This window comes from Ascaphus truei, chromosome 1, assembly GCF_040206685.1.
Source record: "Ascaphus truei isolate aAscTru1 chromosome 1, aAscTru1.hap1, whole genome shotgun sequence".
Taxonomy (NCBI): Eukaryota; Metazoa; Chordata; class Amphibia; order Anura; family Ascaphidae; genus Ascaphus; species Ascaphus truei.
In genome coordinates, this window is record NC_134483.1 from 120,265,833 (window position 1) to 120,287,239 (window position 21,407).

The 21,407-nt window shown below is 46.3% G+C and overlaps 1 protein-coding gene across 1 annotated transcript; it reads left to right on the top strand.

Annotated features, from left to right (window-relative positions):
* The first annotated feature begins 9,702 nt into the window (after positions 1-9,702).
* THAP1 (THAP domain containing 1) lies at positions 9,703-17,217 on the top strand. The gene is made up of 3 exons (XM_075594223.1): positions 9,703-10,255; positions 11,465-11,660; positions 16,108-17,217. The coding sequence occupies exons 1-3, from the start codon at positions 10,185-10,187 to the stop codon at positions 16,525-16,527; spliced, it is 687 nt and encodes a 228-aa protein (XP_075450338.1). The 5' UTR covers positions 9,703-10,184; the 3' UTR covers positions 16,528-17,217.
* Positions 17,218-21,407: the final 4,190 nt, after the last annotated feature.

Sequence of the window (21,407 nt, forward strand, 5' to 3'; positions counted from 1 at the left end):
CACTTAAGATATGCATGGGTTACTCACCGGAATGGCCGGTCATATACTGAGCTTGCTAATTCCCAAAGTATCCGCTGCCTCGTCTGCCTGAATGTAAATGTCCCTGCTCTTTATAATTTTAAAACCCAAAAAGAGGGGGACGTTCATTTATTATTTTCCCCAAAAGTTAACAACACCTAAACCATGGCTGCCTTACTTTTGTGACCCCAGCAGTACCCACACCAATTTTCATCTTTCCCGCATGTTCCTAACTCAAGTTAGCTATCTAATAATGTGTGGTCTGCGGTTTAAACTTTCTTCCTGTCTGTGGATTGGCAGTGACTCATTGTAGCAAGGCCTGGAGCAAAGACATGACCGCAGCCATACTTATCCAATTAACCTGTGGTTTAGGCCGTGATTCAGTGTAGCAATGCGCGGAACTACCCTAACCGCCACTGCACTTATCCAATTAACCTGCGGTTTAGGCCGTGACTCAGTGTAGCAATGCACGGAGCTAACCTAACCGCAACCTACTTATCCAATTGACCTAAATACAGTGATGTGGTAAGTGTGGTTGCAACTCTCGGACCCAATGCATTAACGGTGACCGCAGTCCTTTAATGTAGCTTGTTTCAATGCGTGTGGTTCGCTTATCCCTAGCCGGACACACACAGATAATTCTAATGTATTTACAGGCTCTCAACCTGCAGTGGGCTGCAGAACTAACACTTCACAGTTACAATATGACTCAGGGGCACCCAGCCGAGCATAATACCTTTATTTACTGGCCTGGGTACCCTCTCACCATCACAAATGTTCTTTAACTGATACCACGATACGGCACCAGTCTAGGACAGTAGAAATAGATTCCGGACATAAGGCAGAATTCAAAAGCAAGCTGGCAGAGGCTTTGCAAGACCTGAGCAAGAGTTACATTTTGTGCTAAATTGGAGCCTGAAAATATGAAGTTAGAGAAAGAGATTCCAAAGCTAAAAGAGATACGTTGGTCACAAAAGGAGACCACGGAAAGTGAACTCAATGCCCTCACTGATTTTTATGAAGAGCCTGATGGACTGGTTGCTGGTCCCTTTGCCGTCACTGTGGGGACAAGTACTTGACCTGTCAATAGACCACAAGAAGGCCACCTCGAGTTGGCTTTCCATGAAGGACATCCTGCTGATCCGGGAAAGTCAGACGGAGGACCTCCCTGGAGAGGGGAGAGCAATATCAGGAATAGCCCTGACATATTTTCCTAGTTCTCCCTCTCCCCTTCTGTTCCTTGTCTGTCCACTGGGTATACTGCTGTTTTCTGTCTGCTCTGGGGTTCCTCTGTCTGTCTATCTTCTATTGGTGCTCCTGTCCTCTGTCCTTATAGTTTCCTGTTCCTCTCTGGCCTTTGTCTTGAGTCCAGACTCCTTCTGCCATGCCCTGATTTGCCTCCAAAAAATCAGGGGAGCTCGTCTCGCAGTCATGAAAAATAAAGAACATTACACAGTGCAATAATGTCATTAATTAAGTGCAAACAAAAAGCTCAAAAGTGACTACTCACAATAAAGTAGTTAAATTCGGGCAGTCATCCAACTTAAGTGGTGGATGCACCCTGTGTACACAGCAGCCACCAGCCCCCAACCTCCAAGGAAAACAGAAGAAAAGAGACCATATAGTGTAGATGTAGATGGTAATATATTAATAACAGCCTGCATTTTTTGAATCCCTGTTTTTAATATATTACCATCTACACTATATGGTCTCTTTTCTTCTGTTTTCCTTGGAGGTTGGGGGCTGGTGCCTGCTGTGTACACAGGGTGCATCCACCCCTTAAGTTGGATGACTGCCCGAATTTAACTACTTTATTGTGAGTAGTCACTTTTGAGCTTTTTGTTTGCACTTAATTAATGACATTATTGCACTATGTAATGTTCTTTATTTTTCATGACTGCGAGACGAGCTCCCCTGATTTTTTGGAGGATCACCTGATGCAAGACGAGTGAAACAGTCTTATTCAAGGGTTGTAGTTGTTTTCTAAGTCCTTTTTATACACTATTTTTTGTTATCACAACAATTTATTTCACGCACAACAAGATTGTCACGATTTTTTGTTGCACTTATGAGTAGGTTTATTGTGAATTGCCACATTTAGGGTTTGTTTAGAGCGCTATTGTTATTTTTTTCACTTAATGCCCTGATTTGCTTCTGTTTCTATTCCTGTTTAGTCCTGTACATATTAAAGGTCCTTGCTAGTGATCTGGTTTGTCCCCATTTATTTCCTGCATGTGAGTCCCTAGTCTCAGTTCCTTATCCCCTGCCCTGCTCCTGCCTTCCTGTTGCCGACCCGTCCAGATCCCGATGATTCTGCTTTCCGCCTGCCACTAACCCCTGCCTGGCCATCAAGGTCCTACCTGCTCCTGGAGTCCAACATGACACAGTCATTCTCCCTCCAACAGAGGTAAAAGAGAAGTGTCACGGTTTAGTGTTAGGACCTGCAAATTTGGTTATACCTTTACGTGACTTAGTAATTTGCTTTCTATACATATACTATATAGATTTTGTTGCATGACTAAATCTATTACAATATAGCTGCACTTATTAGTCACAAACACAGGCGAACATGAGCTTGTCATTTATCCTGATTACTTTTTCCGGCTTGTGTTTTATTTATTTTATTCAACACAGCTTTTGATCCTTGATTGTAATGGGTATAAATACAAGAGCCCTGGTGCCTGTGACGTTAACCCCTGATGAAGCACATGAGTGCAAAACGCGAAGAGGTCGGCACTTTCACCTAACATGTCATCACGCATGGCTCCCTCAGCTGTAGTGCCGGTCAGCTGTTTCTTTCCCTGCTCCCGAGTAGCAAAGCGCTTGTGCGTGCAAAGCTACGAGTGCTTCCATCTACATGCGGTAGCAGGAAATTAAACAGCGAGGCAGTTACTTTGTATCCTTGCACGCTGAGCAGCCAGCTCATCGTGCTTGCAAGGCTGAGGTGGTGCCTTAAAGGAGAAGCTGAACCAGCTGTGCCTTTGTGGGGTTCCCTAAGGTCTGCGGGTGCTGCGAGCAGACAGTCGTGGACTTGGTGCACCAGGTTCATACTGCACAGACTGTCAGCTCTCATCCTGGACCATTGGAACTCCGTTTTACCTTTTTAAATGTAAGTTTCTGTATATGTGTGTGTATTTACTAATACATATATTTCCACTCATTTTTGGTGCGCTGTGTCTTTGCCTTTCTCGTTTTTGAAGATCCTTCTGGATTTCGGTGAGGAAACGAAGCACCCACCTGAGACACATGCTGCAAGGAAGTGGATGGGACTGCTTTAAGAATTTATATCAAAACATTTTCAACTACCGGTGCATCCGTTTGCACGATTGGGATCTCTCTCTCTCTTTCTCTGTCTCTCTGTGAAAAAGAAAGTACACCCTCTTTGAATTCTATGGTTTTACATATCAGGACATAATAACAATCATCTGTTCCTTAGCAGGTCTTAAAATTATGTAAATACAACCTCAGATGAACAACAACACATGACATATTACGTGTAACTCTCTTCTATTTTTGGCACATTAAATCGTTTTTTTTATCATCTCCCTTGTCGCTTTCTGAATTTGTGGTGCAGCGTTTTTTCTGGGATTTCTGCCTTGTCTACTTTACTAAAAAAAATGAATATAATGTTTTATATTTCATTTGAGATCTACTATAGGAAAATGTCGATATACTCTTGATTTAAAATATCTAATCCACATTGCACAGCGAATACAATTAGAAATTGTATCAAAGGCAATGTTAGAATGCTAGTGTGTAATATATATTTGCATTACATTAGATTGAAACATTAATAGTATCAGATATACGACTCATTGCTTTCGTCTTCGTATAGTTAAATTCAAAATAGGAGCATTATAAATTGATTTGCAACACCATATGATTTGGAAAAGCAATTAGGCTATTATGCCTCATCTTCTCTGAAATATCTTCCTTTTTGGCGTGATTTCAAGTTGGGAATCACAGGATTAAAATTGTCTGTAACTCATATATTAATCATCACCCGCATGTAAGATTATATGGATAGTTTATTGAACAAATTGTCAATGAATTATTCATGAAGAAGGGTATTTAAACCTGCCCATAGGGGAGTAGCTATCACGGTTTCCTGAGGAAGCAAACAACTTTTGCCAAATCGGTTGAGAAAGACCATGACATTTGTTTTGGGGAATTCAAACGAGCCGCCGTAGGATGTGATGCTCTATGCGAGGCTCCGACCAGCTGATGATGTAGCTCAGAAGCCGAGTGCAGAAGTGGGGACTTCCTGCCAGCTGGAGACTTTGGAGAAGCACTGTGTGGTCCAGGACTCGCTGTCTATCCCGTTTTATCTTCCCGTACTAACTTAATTGTAATTGCGGATTTGCTATTATTACTTTATTATAAAAACTATTTTTTACACATACATTTCTCTGTGTAATTATACTTGTTGGGGTGAGGATACTACTCTAGATACAACCATATATACAGTATCCTATATACTATATATCTGATTGTATCTAGAGCAGTGCCCTTACTACATTTGGGTTGCTCCTCTCATGCAACTTGTTGAAACTTTTCATCCATGACATTTCTTGGGCCCTCTCTGCCTGAGAGCAGTGACATCACCCACTCTCCAAATATGAGCACAGGGTGTCCTGCATAATTTTGCCCTCACCTTTGACAAGCGAAATGGTTATCACCTAGTTGTGAGGCCCGGTCTGCATATTCAATGGGGTGAGTCATAGCCCCTTTGATCAGCATATTGTCTCACCTCTGGTGTTACTTATCCATAGTGGTCGGGAAGTGTAGGACATCACAAAAGGACTTTAAGTGTTCTCCCCTTGCATACACTTAACCCATCAAAGCTCCATTTGGTGAGTTTTGCCCTGTATTATAACTTATAGCAAAAACATTGACAAGTTCTAAAATACATTTTCCAGTGAAGGAAGTGTTTTTTAGGGCAGGGAACACAGGATTATACACACAATACAGTTAACCCTTTCCCTCCTAAGATGATTTAGGGGACACACCGTTTAAAATGCATTGCAGCTGGGAAATTCAGCTGCAATCTGGGACAAATACAGATGGTGAAGGGGAATGCAAGTTATTACCCACAGTTTACACATTAAAGCCTTAAGTCCCAACACTATTTTGGCGATCGATCGTCACAAGAAAGAGTACAAATTATGAGAGCATTTAGAAAGTCATGTTCTCACAGTTACAAGGTTGTAATTGTTTTTGAAGTGCAAAATCCAGATCTTCCTGTAGTATTCAACTCCAATTCTAACTCCAGTATTAATTCCACAGACACTTTATGTGACACTTTGGGGTGGCACAGCCATATGGCTCACAGCCAAGATATACTCACTTAAATACTCTAACACACATTCACTTGACTAACAATTAAGGGAGGGGTCTGCCTATTCAGCTCATACCAGGTAATTGTTAATTAAAGATCAATATGGGCTTCAATTTGATAGAAGGGTTCCAATCAAACAAACATACAAGGTAGTTGTTAATTAAAGATCAATAGCAGATGGGCTTCAATTTGATATAAGGGTTCCAATCAAACAAACATACCTGTGTGAGGAAATTAAATCAGAATGTTAGTCCATATTATTCAGTATGAATCCAGGTTTAAGGATATTAAAAGATGTAGAGAGCATCCACAGATGATAATTCCAGTATTAAATCCACAGACACTTTATGCGACACTTTGGGGTGACACAGCCATGTGATCACCCATTGTTGTGGGAGCTGATACTACTACTTGTCTGTGCCTATTCATAACAAGATATTTGTATATTTTGGACAATGCAGTCCAATTCTATCTACCAATACAACAGCGTGCAGTAAATAGTGCAGTATTCAGTGATTCTCTAATCACCTTCTTTGTTTTATTCATGGTTATATGCTTCCCCTATATGCACCTGTTGAATTTATTGATATGATTCAAGCATGGTGAGCGGTGTGGTCCAATTGTAGTGTTTGGGGTGAGAATACACCACATCACATTTGGAGAGGTCCTCACATCGGTATATACGAGGGCTACATTTCCACTGATCCATTCCGTGAGATCTAGGGGGGAAGGAGACAGATGGATACACATCCTCAAAAGAAACCTTTGAGTGCCAGTTATCCTCACTGGACGAATGAGTTGTGGCATTAGCCACTTAAAAATACACTATTAATTGATCACTACTCATACACATTTGCACTAGATGTCTTTTTTTCTATTTTATGCACATGATTTCGCGCTGCCTGAACAACGTTACCAAAATGTTAGGGAACCAGGAAGATTTTTTAGATAAGAAAATGTTTTAACTCCCACTCTATGTTTATACCCTTTAGGGTAAGTTTCCCGAGGGTATATATCTGTAAACTCTTTGATTTAATATAGTTTCTCTATATAGTTGCCACCCCTGATGGATAATGGGATATGTTCCAAGGCACAAAAAGAGAATGTGCTTTGGGAATCTAAAGAGCACATAGAGAAGTGCATAGACACTGGGTATCTATCATCTCTGTTCTTAATAGATCTCAGATGTTTCGTAATTCACTCATTTGACCTATATTGAGTTTTACTATCTATAAGAAACCTATCCACCACTGGTTCTCTGTATTCCCAGCGCTATGGTTACAATTACCTAACTACTATGTGAGTCCATGTAACTATAGAAGGGTTACCACAACACCATATCTGCATCCAGACCCCACCACTGGGGATTTTAAAGATATATCACAGTAAATTTTATTCACAACGCTAGTTATATATGTAAATTAAGTTTGATTTTTTTTTTGTTCCCTAGAGGTGCTCTTGCTGTGACTAGAAATTCTTATTCTGTGGTTATTGATACCCATGTCAGCTATACTATTCTGATATACAGCCTAGGTGTTTTACATCAATTAATACTATGACATTTGGAGACCGAATGTTCTGACTGTACTTACAATGATATATTTGGGATGAGTGCATGTGACGGTAGGGGGTAACCAGGCTGTACAATAAAGGTTAAGCCCATCTGGTTACCCCTGAAACCCGTGGCTCCCTGGCAGCTACATAGCACCATAAGCCAGGGGCCATGTACTATAAAAGTGACTGCTGCTTTTCCATTCTTCATGTTCCCTTTGCCCCAGACTCATGAAACTTTCTAAGTGTAAGTTTTAGGTGGGATATTTTAGGTAGAAATACAATTGTTTTGTTTGCAGGAGTTTCGGGGGCCAAAGTTACCGGTACGCGGATTGAATTACACCGGTCCTGCCCAGTGTGCCACAGACTCCTGGTTTTCGAGCCCAAATATCCCAGTCCCAGTTCCCTCACAGATATGGGTCTCCCCAAGCTATATTATGCATTAAACTATATTTTATTATGTTTGGTGCATTTACTATAAATGTCTATTCAGTCAGCCTGGGCATCCACCTTGGTGCAGGGAAGTCTGGATAGACATCGGAATTCAAATGAGGGAGGATGTCCAAAGGTGACAAAAGTTTGGTGGGTGAGGAAGGGCGATTGTCCAGGTCCGGAGAACAAAGGGCACCCTGTGGGGACACTTTTTGAGTCTGCCAGACCTGGATGAGCCTGCTCAGCGGGTGGCAATGTTAGCCGGGGAGATGCAGCACGTAGGCGCCTCTCCCATTGGCTAATTCATATTTCCCGCCCACCCGGCTTAGCACGCCTCCTCCACTGACGTCAGCCAGTGGCTGGTGGGAGTGAATTCCTACGCTCTGATTGGTCGCTCCTCTTACTTTCATGCTGAGGATAGCTCAGCGGAAGGTATGTAAGGCGATACCACAGTCAGAACCAGCTGATCTTGTGGCTTGAGTCAATGAATCGCGGGCGGGCTTTTCAAAGTTGCTCTGTGACGAATAGCAGAGCAACCAGCTTCATTTTTGAGCTAAGAATGCCTGCCCTGCAGAGACTAAGGCCTTGTTCAGAGTGCCTGCTTTGCGACGTGCGCGTGCACGTCCGAAACAAAGTGTTTAAACTCAATAGCGGTTGTCAGGGTAGAAGCTACCCTGTCGCCGAATTACGGAGTTGACGCTTGCTACAGTTTGCATAAACAACTCAAGTTGTTTTTTCAAGCTGCAGCAGCGTCACTGGTACTTCGTTAGCTAATCAAATCATTCTTGAAAATGATTTGAACAAAGCAACACCCATCACTAAGCTGAGATCTGTAGACCCGCCTCCTGAATACTTGAAAAGGTCTGCTGGGGATGATGTACACACATCGCCCATCAGACTGACACGCGGACGCGCGTCCTCCACCTCCTGTCTCTGCCACCCTGAACGGAGCCTGAAACTGGTTCTATAGTGCGGGCGCGCGCAACACCGTGCACGCGGCAGTTTTAGTTGGCTGAGGATAGCAAGCCATTCTATAATAGGGCCGCGCACGGCAGGGAGCTTGGAGCGGACCGACGAGGGAGAAGAAATGAATGATTTTGCGCTGCTACCGGCGCTGTAATGTATGTATGTGTGTGTATATGTGTCAAAGTTAAATAAATAAAAAATATTTTTATTACATTTTTTTTATTTTAAAAATATTATTTAATACATAATTCACAATCTATACACACAAATACACACACACACACAGGACCTTCACTCGCAGCATACACACGAAAAGCATGCGGCACGTGCACGGCCGCACACAGTATAGAACGGCCCTAAGTCACACATTCTCGTTTTAGAACGTAGCGGCCGCGGCTAAGGATTTTAACCGAAAAGAGGACCAGGAAGCCCAGGTGGATATCCCGGTCAGGGTAAGCCTTCCGAAGCAGGCGCCCTGCACCTATTTGAGCCTAGTTTTGACCCCAAGTGTGTATTTCGGCGGTATTTTGTGTATTCATTGTGTGTACGCAGGTTTACCTCGAAAAAAAATAATTTTGTTTTACCTAATGAATGATCCCGGTATAAATTTGTAAAAAGTGCTGGTCTCCCGTAACAGTGCAATATCAGGGAAACTTTTTTTGATCCCCTTTGGATCATATTCTATGTATATGTTCAATATTTTCCCTTGTGCATAACCTATCAATCAATAACATCACTAAGGCTGAGCTCAAACAGAAAGCTACCTTGTTGCGCCTGTCTGCTGAGCGATGTGTGCTCATCCCCAGCAGACAGAATGACACGATTGGAGGCGGGACTTAAAAAAAAATTAAATAAAAAAAAACTTTGTGTTTGTGATTGGCTGGCGGGGGTTGTTTTCAGTTTGAAAACTCCCATAGAATACAGCGAAAGCGCGCGCACACCTCGCATCGCTTTCTGTCTGAACAAGGCCTAAGGCTGCGGTCCCAGTAACTGCCACAGCGCACGTGCGTATAAGCACCGCCCCTCAACGGGGCTGGGCCCAGTACTCACCTTCCCGCTGAAGGTGCAGCTGCGCCGTACTGCAAGTTTTTTTTAAACTCAATGAAATTGAGTTTAGACCTTGCGACGGAGGCGTGGCCACGCCCCCACCGGCGGTTCACCCAATGAGGGCGAACCAGCCGCGTGACATGATGGCCACGCCCCCGCAAATCCCCGACCACGCCCTCTCCTGAAGACCGCAGATAGCGGTTAGCGCTGTGCACGCCCCACCCCCCCGCCGGGCGCACGTGTCACAGTGATGACTGGGACCGCAGCCTAAGGTTGAGCAACTAATTTTACAATTGTTTTTGCACCATCTTTGTTTGACACCATACTTTAGTAAGTATTCACATTGTATTGTTACAGTTCAGGCTTTCAAAAATAGTTAGTTTACGTGTACAATGACAGTGATCGCCTACTAAATGGTTTCATGTACTATGATGCATTTACATCTGAACAAACAATTTTTAATTGAGTCAATTATCCTCTTCGTCTGCGACAGCCTCAGTGGATAAAATGACGCATTTGAAAAAAACGCACGACCAACGGGGCGGGGCACAATTCCATCACGTGATATAAACTACCCAATAGTAACTAGCGCTGTTTTAGCCCCGTGACGGCAGCTTGAAGCGGTGTCAGCCATCTTGGAGCCGGGAGGAGCACAATTCACTTCTTTGCTCTCTTCGTAAATACCTCTAACTACGATCGACACATAACATACAGCAGCGATCGTGGTGAACCAGTGGGAGAGCATTGTGCCGTCCAAATAGCTCTCTGGGTTTGGACGGTCCGATCGAACCGATCGGGCGGGAACATTTAAAAAAAAAAACACCTCTACGCAATGGTGCAATCTTGTTCAGCCTACGGCTGTAAGAACCGCTATGACAAGGATAAAGCCGTCTCCTTCCACAAGTAAGTTATGTGCTGGCAGTATCTTCTTTTTTTTTTTTAGCTCGCCATCCTTGGGTTCCGATGGCGGAAAGAGTACTGCGCATGCGCAAGCTTTAATAACCGCCGAGCGCACGAGCAGAAAGCGAAGCACGGGAACTGCGCGTGTGCGAGTTCCACTAGTGCGCGCGCGAGATCGGAACGTTTGCTGCTGAGGAGAGGCACATGGCAGGCGCGCACGCGGCTTGGGAGCGCGCCCTCGTGAACTTGTCCATCCTATTAAAAAAAAAAAAAAAAAAAACGATTGCAAAGTGTTTACAAAATGTGAAGCGCGCGCTTGCCTGTCTGTTGTTTTATCAATGAATCTGAGAAAATATATTTAATTAGAACAGCATATTTTAAATGGCAACACTGAGCAGTACACGTTAATTCGTCCTTTAATGTGGGATACAGCAGTGTGCAAGCAATTCAGCGCACTATGAAGTTACCAGAATCAAATTTGAAAAACTAAGGTCGCGCTTATAGTGCCGTAGCCACAGGCGAAAGTTATATTTTGCTGGGCGTCGTTGTCGCGGGTTTCCAGGCTTTTGATTGGTTCAAGGGCTGTCACATGAGGCAACAGCCCTTGAAAAATCAAATTTTGGCGGTTACCAGTTTTCGCTCCGTCGCATTGTCGCCGTCGCGCTTACTATAGGCGCACGCGGCGGCAATGTGTTTGTTTTCGGGCGACGTCGGCGGCACTATAAGCACGGCCTAAGGCTAAGTCCCCAGTACATTATACAGCGCATGCCAAAGCGTGCGCTGCACGAACAAGTACCCCCCCACCCCCTCGCAATCTCCTTCATCTCACTGCAGATCGCGGTTTCCACGTGCTGCCACCCCACCAGGCGCGCGTGCTACGATGCAGACTGGGACCGTGGCCTTAGGCTTGTTATATAGCTCTCGCTTTTGCGCATAACCGGCATTGCGCGTGCGCTTCTAGAGTGCAAGCGGTGACATGCGCGGTTAGGGGGCGTAACTCTGACGTCACAGCGTTAGGCGCACTGTGATTGGCTCACGGCGTGGCAGCAGCAGCGCGAAAAGAAGCATTTTAAAATTATGTTTACAAAATGTTACCATGTAGCAATGTTTTCCTGTATTTTATGTTTTTAAGTATCTACTTCTGTGAATAATGTTTTATGCTATAGCAACAGTTTTCAAGAATTGTACTTAGACATAATCTTCTTTTTAAAGGTTTCCTCTTACTCGACCTCTTCTCTGTAAAAAATGGGAAGCAGCTATAAGGAGGATAGACTTTAAACCAACCAAGTACAGTAGTATCTGCTCAGACCATTTCACGCCTGATTGCTTTAAAAGAGAATGTAACAATAAGCTCCTTAAAGATAATGCAGCTCCAACAGTATTCTCCTACGCGGAGTCAAGAAGGAAGGTAAGACCAACGTATACAAAACATTCATTTATTTCTTTTCCTACCAAGATATTGCAGTGTTACATTTCTAATGAGTCCAACAGAACAGTGATGAAATATTATTTTTCAACAGGTAGGGATATAATAGTTTTGATAGGTAATTATTTTCAATAATTTGTGCATCAAGTCACTCGGATGTCATTTACATGTATTTGAGATGTCTTCTTGAAAGCTGCTTATTATGATCAATTGATATCGTGCCAACATAGGCCTCAGTGTAGTACAATGGGGTGTGAAGAGAATAACGGTACATTAACAAACATTGTTGGAGAATGTAAGAGGCCCCACTCGGTGAAGGAATACATTTTCAGTTGGTCCAATAAACGGCATTGATTTGCAAGGCTTTAGCTTTTTGTTGCGGCCTGTAAAAAAAAAATATATATATATATCTAAAGATCACACATTAGTTAAGTTATTGTGGGTAAAAAAAGTGACAAAAACCCCTCCAACGTAAAGCATATATCAAATGGAAATATTACTGTGAGCTCATTTGCATGTCTTAGACAGGTCTGCAACCCTGCCTTTCACCACTATCACCCAGCATACAGTGCTTCCACTGCAGCAAGGGATTCTGGGAAATGACAATGAAATGAGCACACAGTGCCATTGCAAAGCCAGTATAACCAGCCTCACACTGATGAGACCCTAAACGTCGAAATAGCTGTCTGTGGGTAGGTTTACTGGCTATGTATCTTAAGGCTGCGGCCACGCTGGCGCTGATCGCGCTCATGCTTGAGAGTGGTGATGTCGCCAGCTCTCCAAGCATGAGCACCGGGAGTCCTGCCTATTTCGCAAACGCGCACGGGGGGCATTGTGGGTAAATTGAGCGCGGTTGATAGTCTCTCTTTTTTTGTTTACGCAAGTGCCAAGCATGGGTGAGCATCCGTGCGCGCGTACCGCGGGGTCGGGACGGGACAATTTCACTTGCCGAAACTAACCTCTGCAAGTACCGTGCGGTCAGCACGCTCAGCGCAAGCGTGGCTGCAGCCTAAGGCCGAGTCCATAGACGGACAGGCCGTGCTGAGGCGTGCGGACGCTCCGCGCTGAGCCCCTGCATCCTCAATGAGGATGCCTTGAGAGGGTGTTAACGCGAGCGTCCGCAGGCGTGCTGACGAGATGGAGGTTTCGGCCGAGCGCCAAGCTGTTTTTCAGCGCGCTGTCGGCTGAAAACCTCCAATCACAGCACAGCAGCGTCAACATCACAGCACCGTGACGTCGGCGCCATGACATTGACGTCAGTGCGTTGCGGGCGATTGGCCCAGCGACGTCACTGCCCCGCCTCCAACCACCTCCCCCCGGCTCCCTTCGCGCACACTGGCTCGCCTGTAAGTCCGTGCAATCGCGCTGACTGAAGCAGGCGAGCCTCAGCATTAGCGCGCCTCCGCTCTCCCCACCCCTCTATGGCCCGGGCCTTATGCCTCGTCCAGGGTTATTGCTTGCTGGCAGAAGGGGCGCTGAGGCTGAGGGAAAGTGGGTGCTTTCCCTGGCCTTAGACAGTGCGCCGTCCGGACTCGTGTCGGCGGGCGGGCCAGTGACGTCACGGAGCTGGTTCGCCCTCATTGGGCGAACCGCTCACGTGACCGGCCCTGCGCTCCGGCAAGCGCTTGAATTTAAAATTTACCTAAGACCTACGCTTCCGCGCGCTTGCGGATGCATAGGCGAGCCCCTACTAAAGCCGCTCTCATTGCGGCTGTAGGGGCTCACTGGTACGTACCAGCACGCCTCAGCATTATGCGCTGACCATGCCCGAGGCCTAACCCTAACCCTGGCTGTGCTGAAAAGCTGTGCAATGCAGCAAGTATAAGCTCATAGGGGTCCATGTCAAAATGGATTTGAACCAAAAGGTGGCACTTTGTGCTCATTTGCATGTCATTTCCCAGAATCCCTTGCTGCAGTGGAAGCACTGTGTGCTGGGTGATAATGGTGAAAGGCAGGGTTGCAGACCTGTTTAAGACATGCAAATGAGCACACAGTAATATTTCCATTTGAGTATATATATATATATATATATATATATATATATATATATATATATATATATATATATATATATATATATATATATATATATATATATATATAATCTATTAATATTATTTCAGTTCTTAGTGTGTAGTCAGAATTTAAATTAAAATCCATAATTGTCTTTGTTTAATTTTGTCTGGTGGGCTCATTCAAATAATAAATCAACTTGGTTAAGCAAATCCATAGATTGTGAATTATGTCAGGCCCTATATACAGATGTAGTAGGCATTACATTTGTTTTTTTTTTTAAATCAGTTCTGTAGTATTAGATAAGTGGATTTTTTTCTTCAACTCAATGCCGTTTTGTATGAGTTTTAATATAGCGCACATCCTTTGCTTTCTGTAGCTAGTTTTTAGCACACTTCCCCAGCAGTGCAAGATCTTTAGCAACACATTCCTATTTGTGATAATTTGTTGCCAATGTTTCCACCAATTTGAGCTGCAAACTGTAATAACAGATAATGTTAACTTAGTGATATAATACATTGTACCTACTGAGTAAGGCCTCGTCCAGGGTGACGCTGAGCGCACGCGCGTGCTCGAACACATTGCTACAATATTTGTCCAGCGTGAGCGTGCATGTCCACGTGAGCGCACGGTGCTCAGCTGCTTGGCGAGAAATCAATTTGATTTTCCACTCTCTGCTACATCACGTGAGCGTGATCCAGCTCCGTGACGTAATATCCGCCCCCACTGACGCCCCCCTACGTGCGCAAGTAGCAGGACACATCCCCCGAGCAAAATGAGCTCAAGCGCCGGCGCGCTTTTATTAACCCTGGCCGCAGCCTTAGGCTGTGTCCACTCTGCCACTGAGCGCGCTTGGTGCGTTTACTTCCGTAAATGTGAATCTGCATCGCCACACTCGCGCACGGGCACATACGCTTCCCCAAACTCGGCGCTTGGGGAGACAAAAAGAAAGTTGATTTTTGAAGCGTGCTCAGCAGCAGTCAATGCACACAGCCACACACACTACACACAGAAATAGCCCTTATCCACGCCCCCCCGCTTGCGCTTTCAAAATTATGCAGGACAGCCTGCGCTCCATGCTTGGTGAGGTTGGTGTCGTCACCGCTCTTAAGCATGAGCTGGCGCTCGTGCGCGGTGACGTCACGCTCTCTGCTGGGCCGTGCGATTTATGGCCAGCTAGTTGCGCGCACTGGTGAGGGTGTCAGGGGGGTGTGGCCATGATGTCACGGAGCTGGTTCACCCTCATTGGGCGAACCATTCATGTGACGCGGCAGTGAGCGGTATAATCAAATTTACTTGCCTCTGCAAGCAGCTAAGCGCCGTCCATGCGCAGGCACTCGCTCACGCTGGCCACACACATTGCAGCAATGTGTTTCATCGTGGCCAGCGCGAGCGCGCCCGCTCAACATCACACTGGACGAGGCCTTATGCGGCAACGCTGCCGCTGAGCGTGCTCATGCCTGAGAGTGGTGACGTCACCAACTCGCCAAGCATGAGCTCTCGGCTGTCCTGTATATTTTTTTTTCAAGCGCGACAGAGGGGGCATGGCCGTGCAGTGACTGGCGCTGAATGGTTGTCATGCGACCCTTCAGCTAACCTGAAATCAATTTTATCTCTCGCGTAGCACCAGCGAGCTACGGGCACGAGTGCTCGGCATGTGGGCGTTCATATTAACATTCATTAATGTAAATGCGCCAATCGCGCTCAGCGGCAACGTGGACGCAGCCTTACAGTGACTGAAGGATTTAGTTAACCTTGGGAAGCAGCATCTTTGCTGATCGATCATGGGGGAACAACGATTACCTAAACTGCCAATCAGTTTTCAATAAAGTTAATCAAAGGCGGCATATATCAAAACAAAAAAGTAGGTTTTTTTATGTGCCGCTTGGATTGTCTCTTTAATGTAGCAGGACACATACAACACACCAGCGGAAGCGGACACCATTGTGTCTATATTAACAACATGTGTTTTAATAGCGCCTGCTACATCTGTATATGTATGCACTCGCCTCTCAAATTGTAATCCCTTCAATGCAATCCTAAATGTTGTTTTGTCCGTTCTGATACAAGAACTGTAAATTGTAATTTCTAGAGAGGAGGAAAGGTAATGGAGAAGTCTATTTCCACATATAATTATGAGAAGCCTAAAATAAAAAGAATATTACAGCAGCAAGAAAAACACTGTCAGTTTGGATTAAAGAGAAAAGGCATCATTAAATTAAATGCATTTGTATTTTACAATGGTGTAACAAAGCATCCTCTTTTACCAACATTTTTTTAATCATCTAATGCTTGAGTCTGGTAGCTATTAACTGCTCTAAAATACACAGAGGCACATGTAGAGTGGCACATTTATAAAATAAGTACATTTAAACTTATTTAAGTTTACATCATTGTGATATTTATTTACTTTTAGAGTGAAAAGGGAGCTGTTAAAAAAGAACAAACGTGTGCACCTCAGCCATTGCCTACTATTCCTGAATTGGACCCTGCTATCGGGTTACTAATGCCTCCACCATACACGGCCAGCCATATTGCAGTGGTCTGTGACCACAATTACACAGTGGAAGATACAGTGCATCAAAGGAAGAGGATACAGCAGCTGGAAGACCAAGTTGATAAACTCAGGAAAAAGCTTAAGACTGCAAACCAGAGGTGCAGAAGACAGGAGCGGCATGTGGATAGACTGGAAAAAGAGGTGTCAGAGTATAAACAGGGAAGCGGTTATGTGATCCTCCCTAGTAATTATTTTGAGGTTTTCAGTGAAGCTGAGTCGATGGCTCTGAGGCACAATGAGTCTTTAAACTTCTTTCAGTACCCCATAAAGCCATTGTAATAGAGCATTGTTGCGGTAGCAACTGTGCAGAAGCCTAAATAATCTAGTTTACCCAATCTTTATCACGATAATTGCTTTTCTGCAAATGGTGTAGCTTATTTTAATACACATGCTTATAACACAACTCCTGTTTTCTGTTACTCCTGCTAGGAAAAGTTTTGAGCATTTATCCAAATAAAATACTATTTTGACTTTATTTGACAAACGATTTGAAGCTTTTTGTGGCTAAAATTGCATGAGGTGTTTTTTTTTTGTTTTTTCCAATTGCTATTTATTTCAATGTCTTAAAAAAAAATATTGGATGTCATTGCAAATGTTTGTTCTGGATGAGAATACAAACAATATATTTTTTTTCAGTAAATGTAAAATAACAGACTTTGTTTTTGTAAAGTTGACATTTAAAGTGAATTGGGTCAGGAAGTGTCTTTAATTTACATGTCTTTCCAGTAGTCTTGATTTTTATTTTCCAATTGCAATCTTCCAAAATAGATTTGGTAAAAAAAAAAAATTGTAATCAGATTAAATGTCTACACTAACATATTTCATAGCATTTGGAATATAAAATATAATAATAAAGTTCAAATTATTATTATTTTTTTTTGTATTTTGTTTTGCTAAACAAGATGTACAGTATTCTATTCATTAACCTTCAATTGATATATATCAAATAAAAAATACCACTTGTGCTCACATTTTGTATGTCTCAGACATGTCTGCAACCCTGCCTTTTGCCATTATTGCCTTGCATACAATGCTTCCACTTCAGCCAGGTATGTATGTATGTCTGTATGTATGTATGTCTGTTTTTTGTTTATATAGTGCCATCCATGTACATAGCGCTTCACATCAGTAATACACGTGACATAAATTATTATAACACATAATGGGAATAAGCGCTTTAGACATGAAAGTAACAATAGGAAATGGAGTCTCTGTCCCAGGGAGCTTACAATCTAAGTGGGGAGAGCTTACAGCGATAGGAGGGTTGTTCTGGTAAGTGCGTCTGCAAGGGGTCAGTGAATATGAGATGTATAGTATCCGCCAGCAGAACTATCCATATGCAGTGTTTTTAAGAAGGTCCTAAAGGTGGAGAGAGAGGTTGTTAGTCGGACATTGAGAGGAAAGTGCATTCCAGAGGTGTGGGGCAGTGACTGAGATGGTTTAGGTGGGATAGGGCATCAGATAAAAAAAAAGGGATAGACAGAAGACACCCTTGAGCTGAAGAGTCGGGCAAGTGTATAGCGAGAAATTAGGGCTGACATGTAAAGAGGGGCAGAAGAGTGTATAGCCTTAAAAGCGAGGCGGAATATTTTGTAAGTAATACTGGATTTAATAGGGAGCCAGGAGAGGCGCCGAGACAGATTCAGGAGAGAGTAAAGTGATTTTAGCACCAGCATTTAGGATAGATTTGAGGGGGGAAACAGGTGAGAGGCAGGTAGGCTGAACTGTAGAAGGTTACAATAGTCGAGACGGGAGAGAATGAGGGCATGTGTTGGTTTTAGCAGTAGAGCTAGAGAAGAAAGGGCGTATCTTTGCAATGTTACGGGGGAAAACAACCGGTTTTAGCTGCGATGTGAATGTGAGGGAGAAGTCAAATGTGACACCAAGACAGCGTGCTTGTGATACTTGCTGTATGATATGGGTGTGTGTCAACAGTAATGTACAAGGGGGCAATACGGCCATGCTTACATGCAAACGAGTAGTGTGTGTGTTTATAGGTTGTGTATATATTTCCCTGTGTAGATATATGCTTGGACTACAATAGGTTTTGTTCATTGTGGGTTACTGTGTCCGTGACACCACATTGTGTGTGTTTGTGCGCACGCACACACACACATATATGTGTGTGTGTGTGTGTATGTGTTCGACAAATCACCCAAAAACCAAAAAATCTACTCGCCACCTAGTCCCGCCCCCAACCCCGCTTTAAAATAAAATATATAAATAAAATACATTTAATAAATTCCTAGTCAGAACAACATTCATTTTTGACATAAATGTATTTATTGTATTACATTATACTACAATTAGGCCTTGTTACGTGTGTGTGTGTGTGTGTCAGATCTAGAAATGAAAGCCAGGTGTGAATGACTAGTTTCCTGAACCTCCTAACCAGTGTCTGGATGCCCTCGCTTCATAATATCTAAAGCAGCAATCCCGCCTGGGATCTTACCTGATCCGCAGTCCCTCAATGTCCAGGTACCTCATTCCCGCAATGTAATACATTGGAGGGAAGGTGTTCCTTACCTGTCTTCTGGGTTAGGGGGGATTCCGATGTCTTCCGTGTGAAGCTTGAGTCAGATCTGGAAGACAGCAGTATGGGTTATTTCGGTGTAGTATAGGGCAAGTAAGATATATAGGGTAAATAAGAGATCCAGAGTGTGGGGGGGGGGGGAGAGAGAGTGTGGGGGGGAGAGAGAGAGGTGGGCGGGGGGGTAGAGAGAGGGGGGGTAGAGAAAGTGGGGGGGGTAGAGAAAGTGGGGGGGGTAGAGAAAGTGGGGGGGGTAGAGAGAGTGGGGGGGGGTAGAGAGAGTGGGGGGGGTAGAGAGAGTGGGGGGGGTAGAGAGAGTGGGGGGGGGGGTAGAGAGAGAGTGGGGGGGGAGAGAGAGAGGTGGGGGGGGGAGAGAGGTGGGGGGGGGGAGAGAGAGGTGGGGGGGGGGGAGAGAGAGAGAGGTGGGGGGGGGGAGAGAGAGAGAGGTGGGGGGGGGGGGAGAGAGAGAGGTGGGGGGGTAGAGAGAGAGAGGTGGGGGGGGGGTAGAGAGAGAGAGTGGGGGGGTAGAGAGAGAGAGAGAGTGGGGGGGTAGAGAGAGAGAGTGGGGGGGTAGAGAGAGAGAGTGGGGGGGTAGAGAGAGAGAGTGGGGGGTAGAGAGAGTGGGGGGGGTAGAGAGAGTGGGGGGGTAGAGAGAGAGAGGGGGGGTAGAGAGAGAGTGGGGGGGTAGAGAGAGTGGGGGGGGTAGAGAGAGTGGGGGGGGTAGAGAGAGAGAGGGGGGGGTAGAGAGAGAGAGTGGGGGGGGGTAGAGAGAGAGAGTGGGGGGGGGGGGTAGAGAGAGAGAGTGGGGGGGGTAGAGAGAGAGTCGGGGGGGGTAGAGAGAGTGTGGGGGGGGTAGAGAGAGTGTGGGGGGGGTAGAGAGAGTGGGGGGGGGGTAGAGAGAGAGAGAGTGGGGGGGGTAGAGAGAGGGGGGGGGGTAGAGAGAGTGGGGGGGGGGTAGAGAGAGTGGGGGGGGTAGAGAGAGGGGGGGGGGTAGAGAGAGTGGGGGGGGGGTAGAGAGAGTGGGGGGGGTAGAGAGAGTGGGGGGGTAGAGAGAGTGGGGGGGGTAGAGAGAGTGGGGGGGGTAGAGAGAGTGGGGGGGTAGAGAGAGAGAGTGGGGGGGTAGAGAGAGGGGGGGGGGTAGAGAGAGGGGGGGGGGGTAGAGAGAGTGGGGGGGGGGGGTAGAGAGAGAGAGAGTGGGGGGGGGTAGAGAGAGGGGGGGGGTAGAGAGAGTGGGGGGGGGTAGAGAGAGTGGGGGGGGTAGAGAGAGTGGGGGGGTAGAGAGAGAGAGTGGGGGGGTAGAGAGAGAGTGGGGGGGGTAGAGAGAGGGGGGGGGTAGAGAGAGGGGGGGGGGGTAGAGAGAGAGAGTGGGGGGGGGGGTAGAGAGAGAGAGTGGGGGAGAGAGAGAATGTGGGGGAGAGAGTGTGGGGGAGATAGAGAGAGTGTGTGGGGGAGAGAGAGAGAGTGTGTGGGGGAGAGAGAGAGAGTGGGGGAGAGAGTTTGGGGAGGGAGTGGAGAGACAGGTGGGAGACAGAGGGGAGAAATGGTGGGTGATACACAGAGAGAGAGGTTGGGTGACTGACTGGGGCGGGGGTGACTGACTGGGGCGGGCGTGACTGACTGGGGCGGGTGTGACTGACTGGGGTGACGGGGTGACTGACTGGGGTGACTAGGGTGACGGGGTGACTGGGTGGGGTGACGGGGTGACTGACTGGGGTGACGGGGTGACTGACTGGGTTGACGGGGTGACTGGGTGGGGTGACTGACTGGGGTGACTGGGTGACAGGGTGGGGTGATTGGGGGGTGGGGTGGCGGGACACTTCTGGTATCCTACCCACACACACACTCTCCCATGCATGCACACACACTTTCCCATGCATGCACGCACGCACACTCTCCCATGCATGCACGCACTCTCCCATGCATACACACACACTCTCCCATGCATGCATGCATACACACACACACATACACACACTCCCATGCATGCATACACACACACCCATGCATGCATACACACACATATTCTCCCATGTATGTATGCATACACATACTCTCCCATGTATGTATGCATACACATAAATACACACATACACACGACAGGGGGAAAAAGAGGAAAGACCGCGCGACCGAGCACCACCACCACTGCCCCGCTCGCCCCCCCGCGACCATCTCCAGCCCCGCGTGGGGATCAGGAAGTGGCGCGGGAAGCCGGGGTAAGCGGGGAACACTCCCAACCAGCCCCGCGCAGGTATCGCGAGAAGGGGGGGACACCTCCGTCCCGCGCGGGAAGCCGGGGTAAGCGGGGAACACCCCCAGTACCATCACCAGGGGAACGGGGGAAGTGGGAAGTGGCGCGGGAAGCCGGGGGGGGGGGGAGAAGGGGGGACACCTCTGTCCCGCGCGGGAAGCCGGGGGGGGGAGAAGAGGGGGACACCACCGTCCCGTGCGGGAAGCCGGGGTAAGCGGGGAACACCCCCAGTACCATCACCAGGGGACCGGGGGAAGTGGGAAGTGGCGCGGGAAGCCGGGGGGGGGGGGAGAAGGGGGGAGACAGCTCCGTCCCGCGCGGGAAGCCGGTGGGGGGGGGGAGAGAAGAGGGGGACACCTCCGTCCCGCGCGGGAAGCCGAG

Excerpts from the sequence above, each read along its gene's own strand:
- THAP1 (XM_075594223.1), top strand. The coding sequence starts at position 10,185 with ATGGTGCAATCTTGTTCAGCCTACGGCTGTAAGAACCGCTATGACAAG. Across the intron at positions 10,256-11,464 it reads AAAGCCGTCTCCTTCCACAA|GTTTCCTCTTACTCGACCTC; the intron begins GTAAGTTATGTG and ends TTCTTTTTAAAG. Across the intron at positions 11,661-16,107 it reads ACGCGGAGTCAAGAAGGAAG|AGTGAAAAGGGAGCTGTTAA; the intron begins GTAAGACCAACG and ends ATTTACTTTTAG.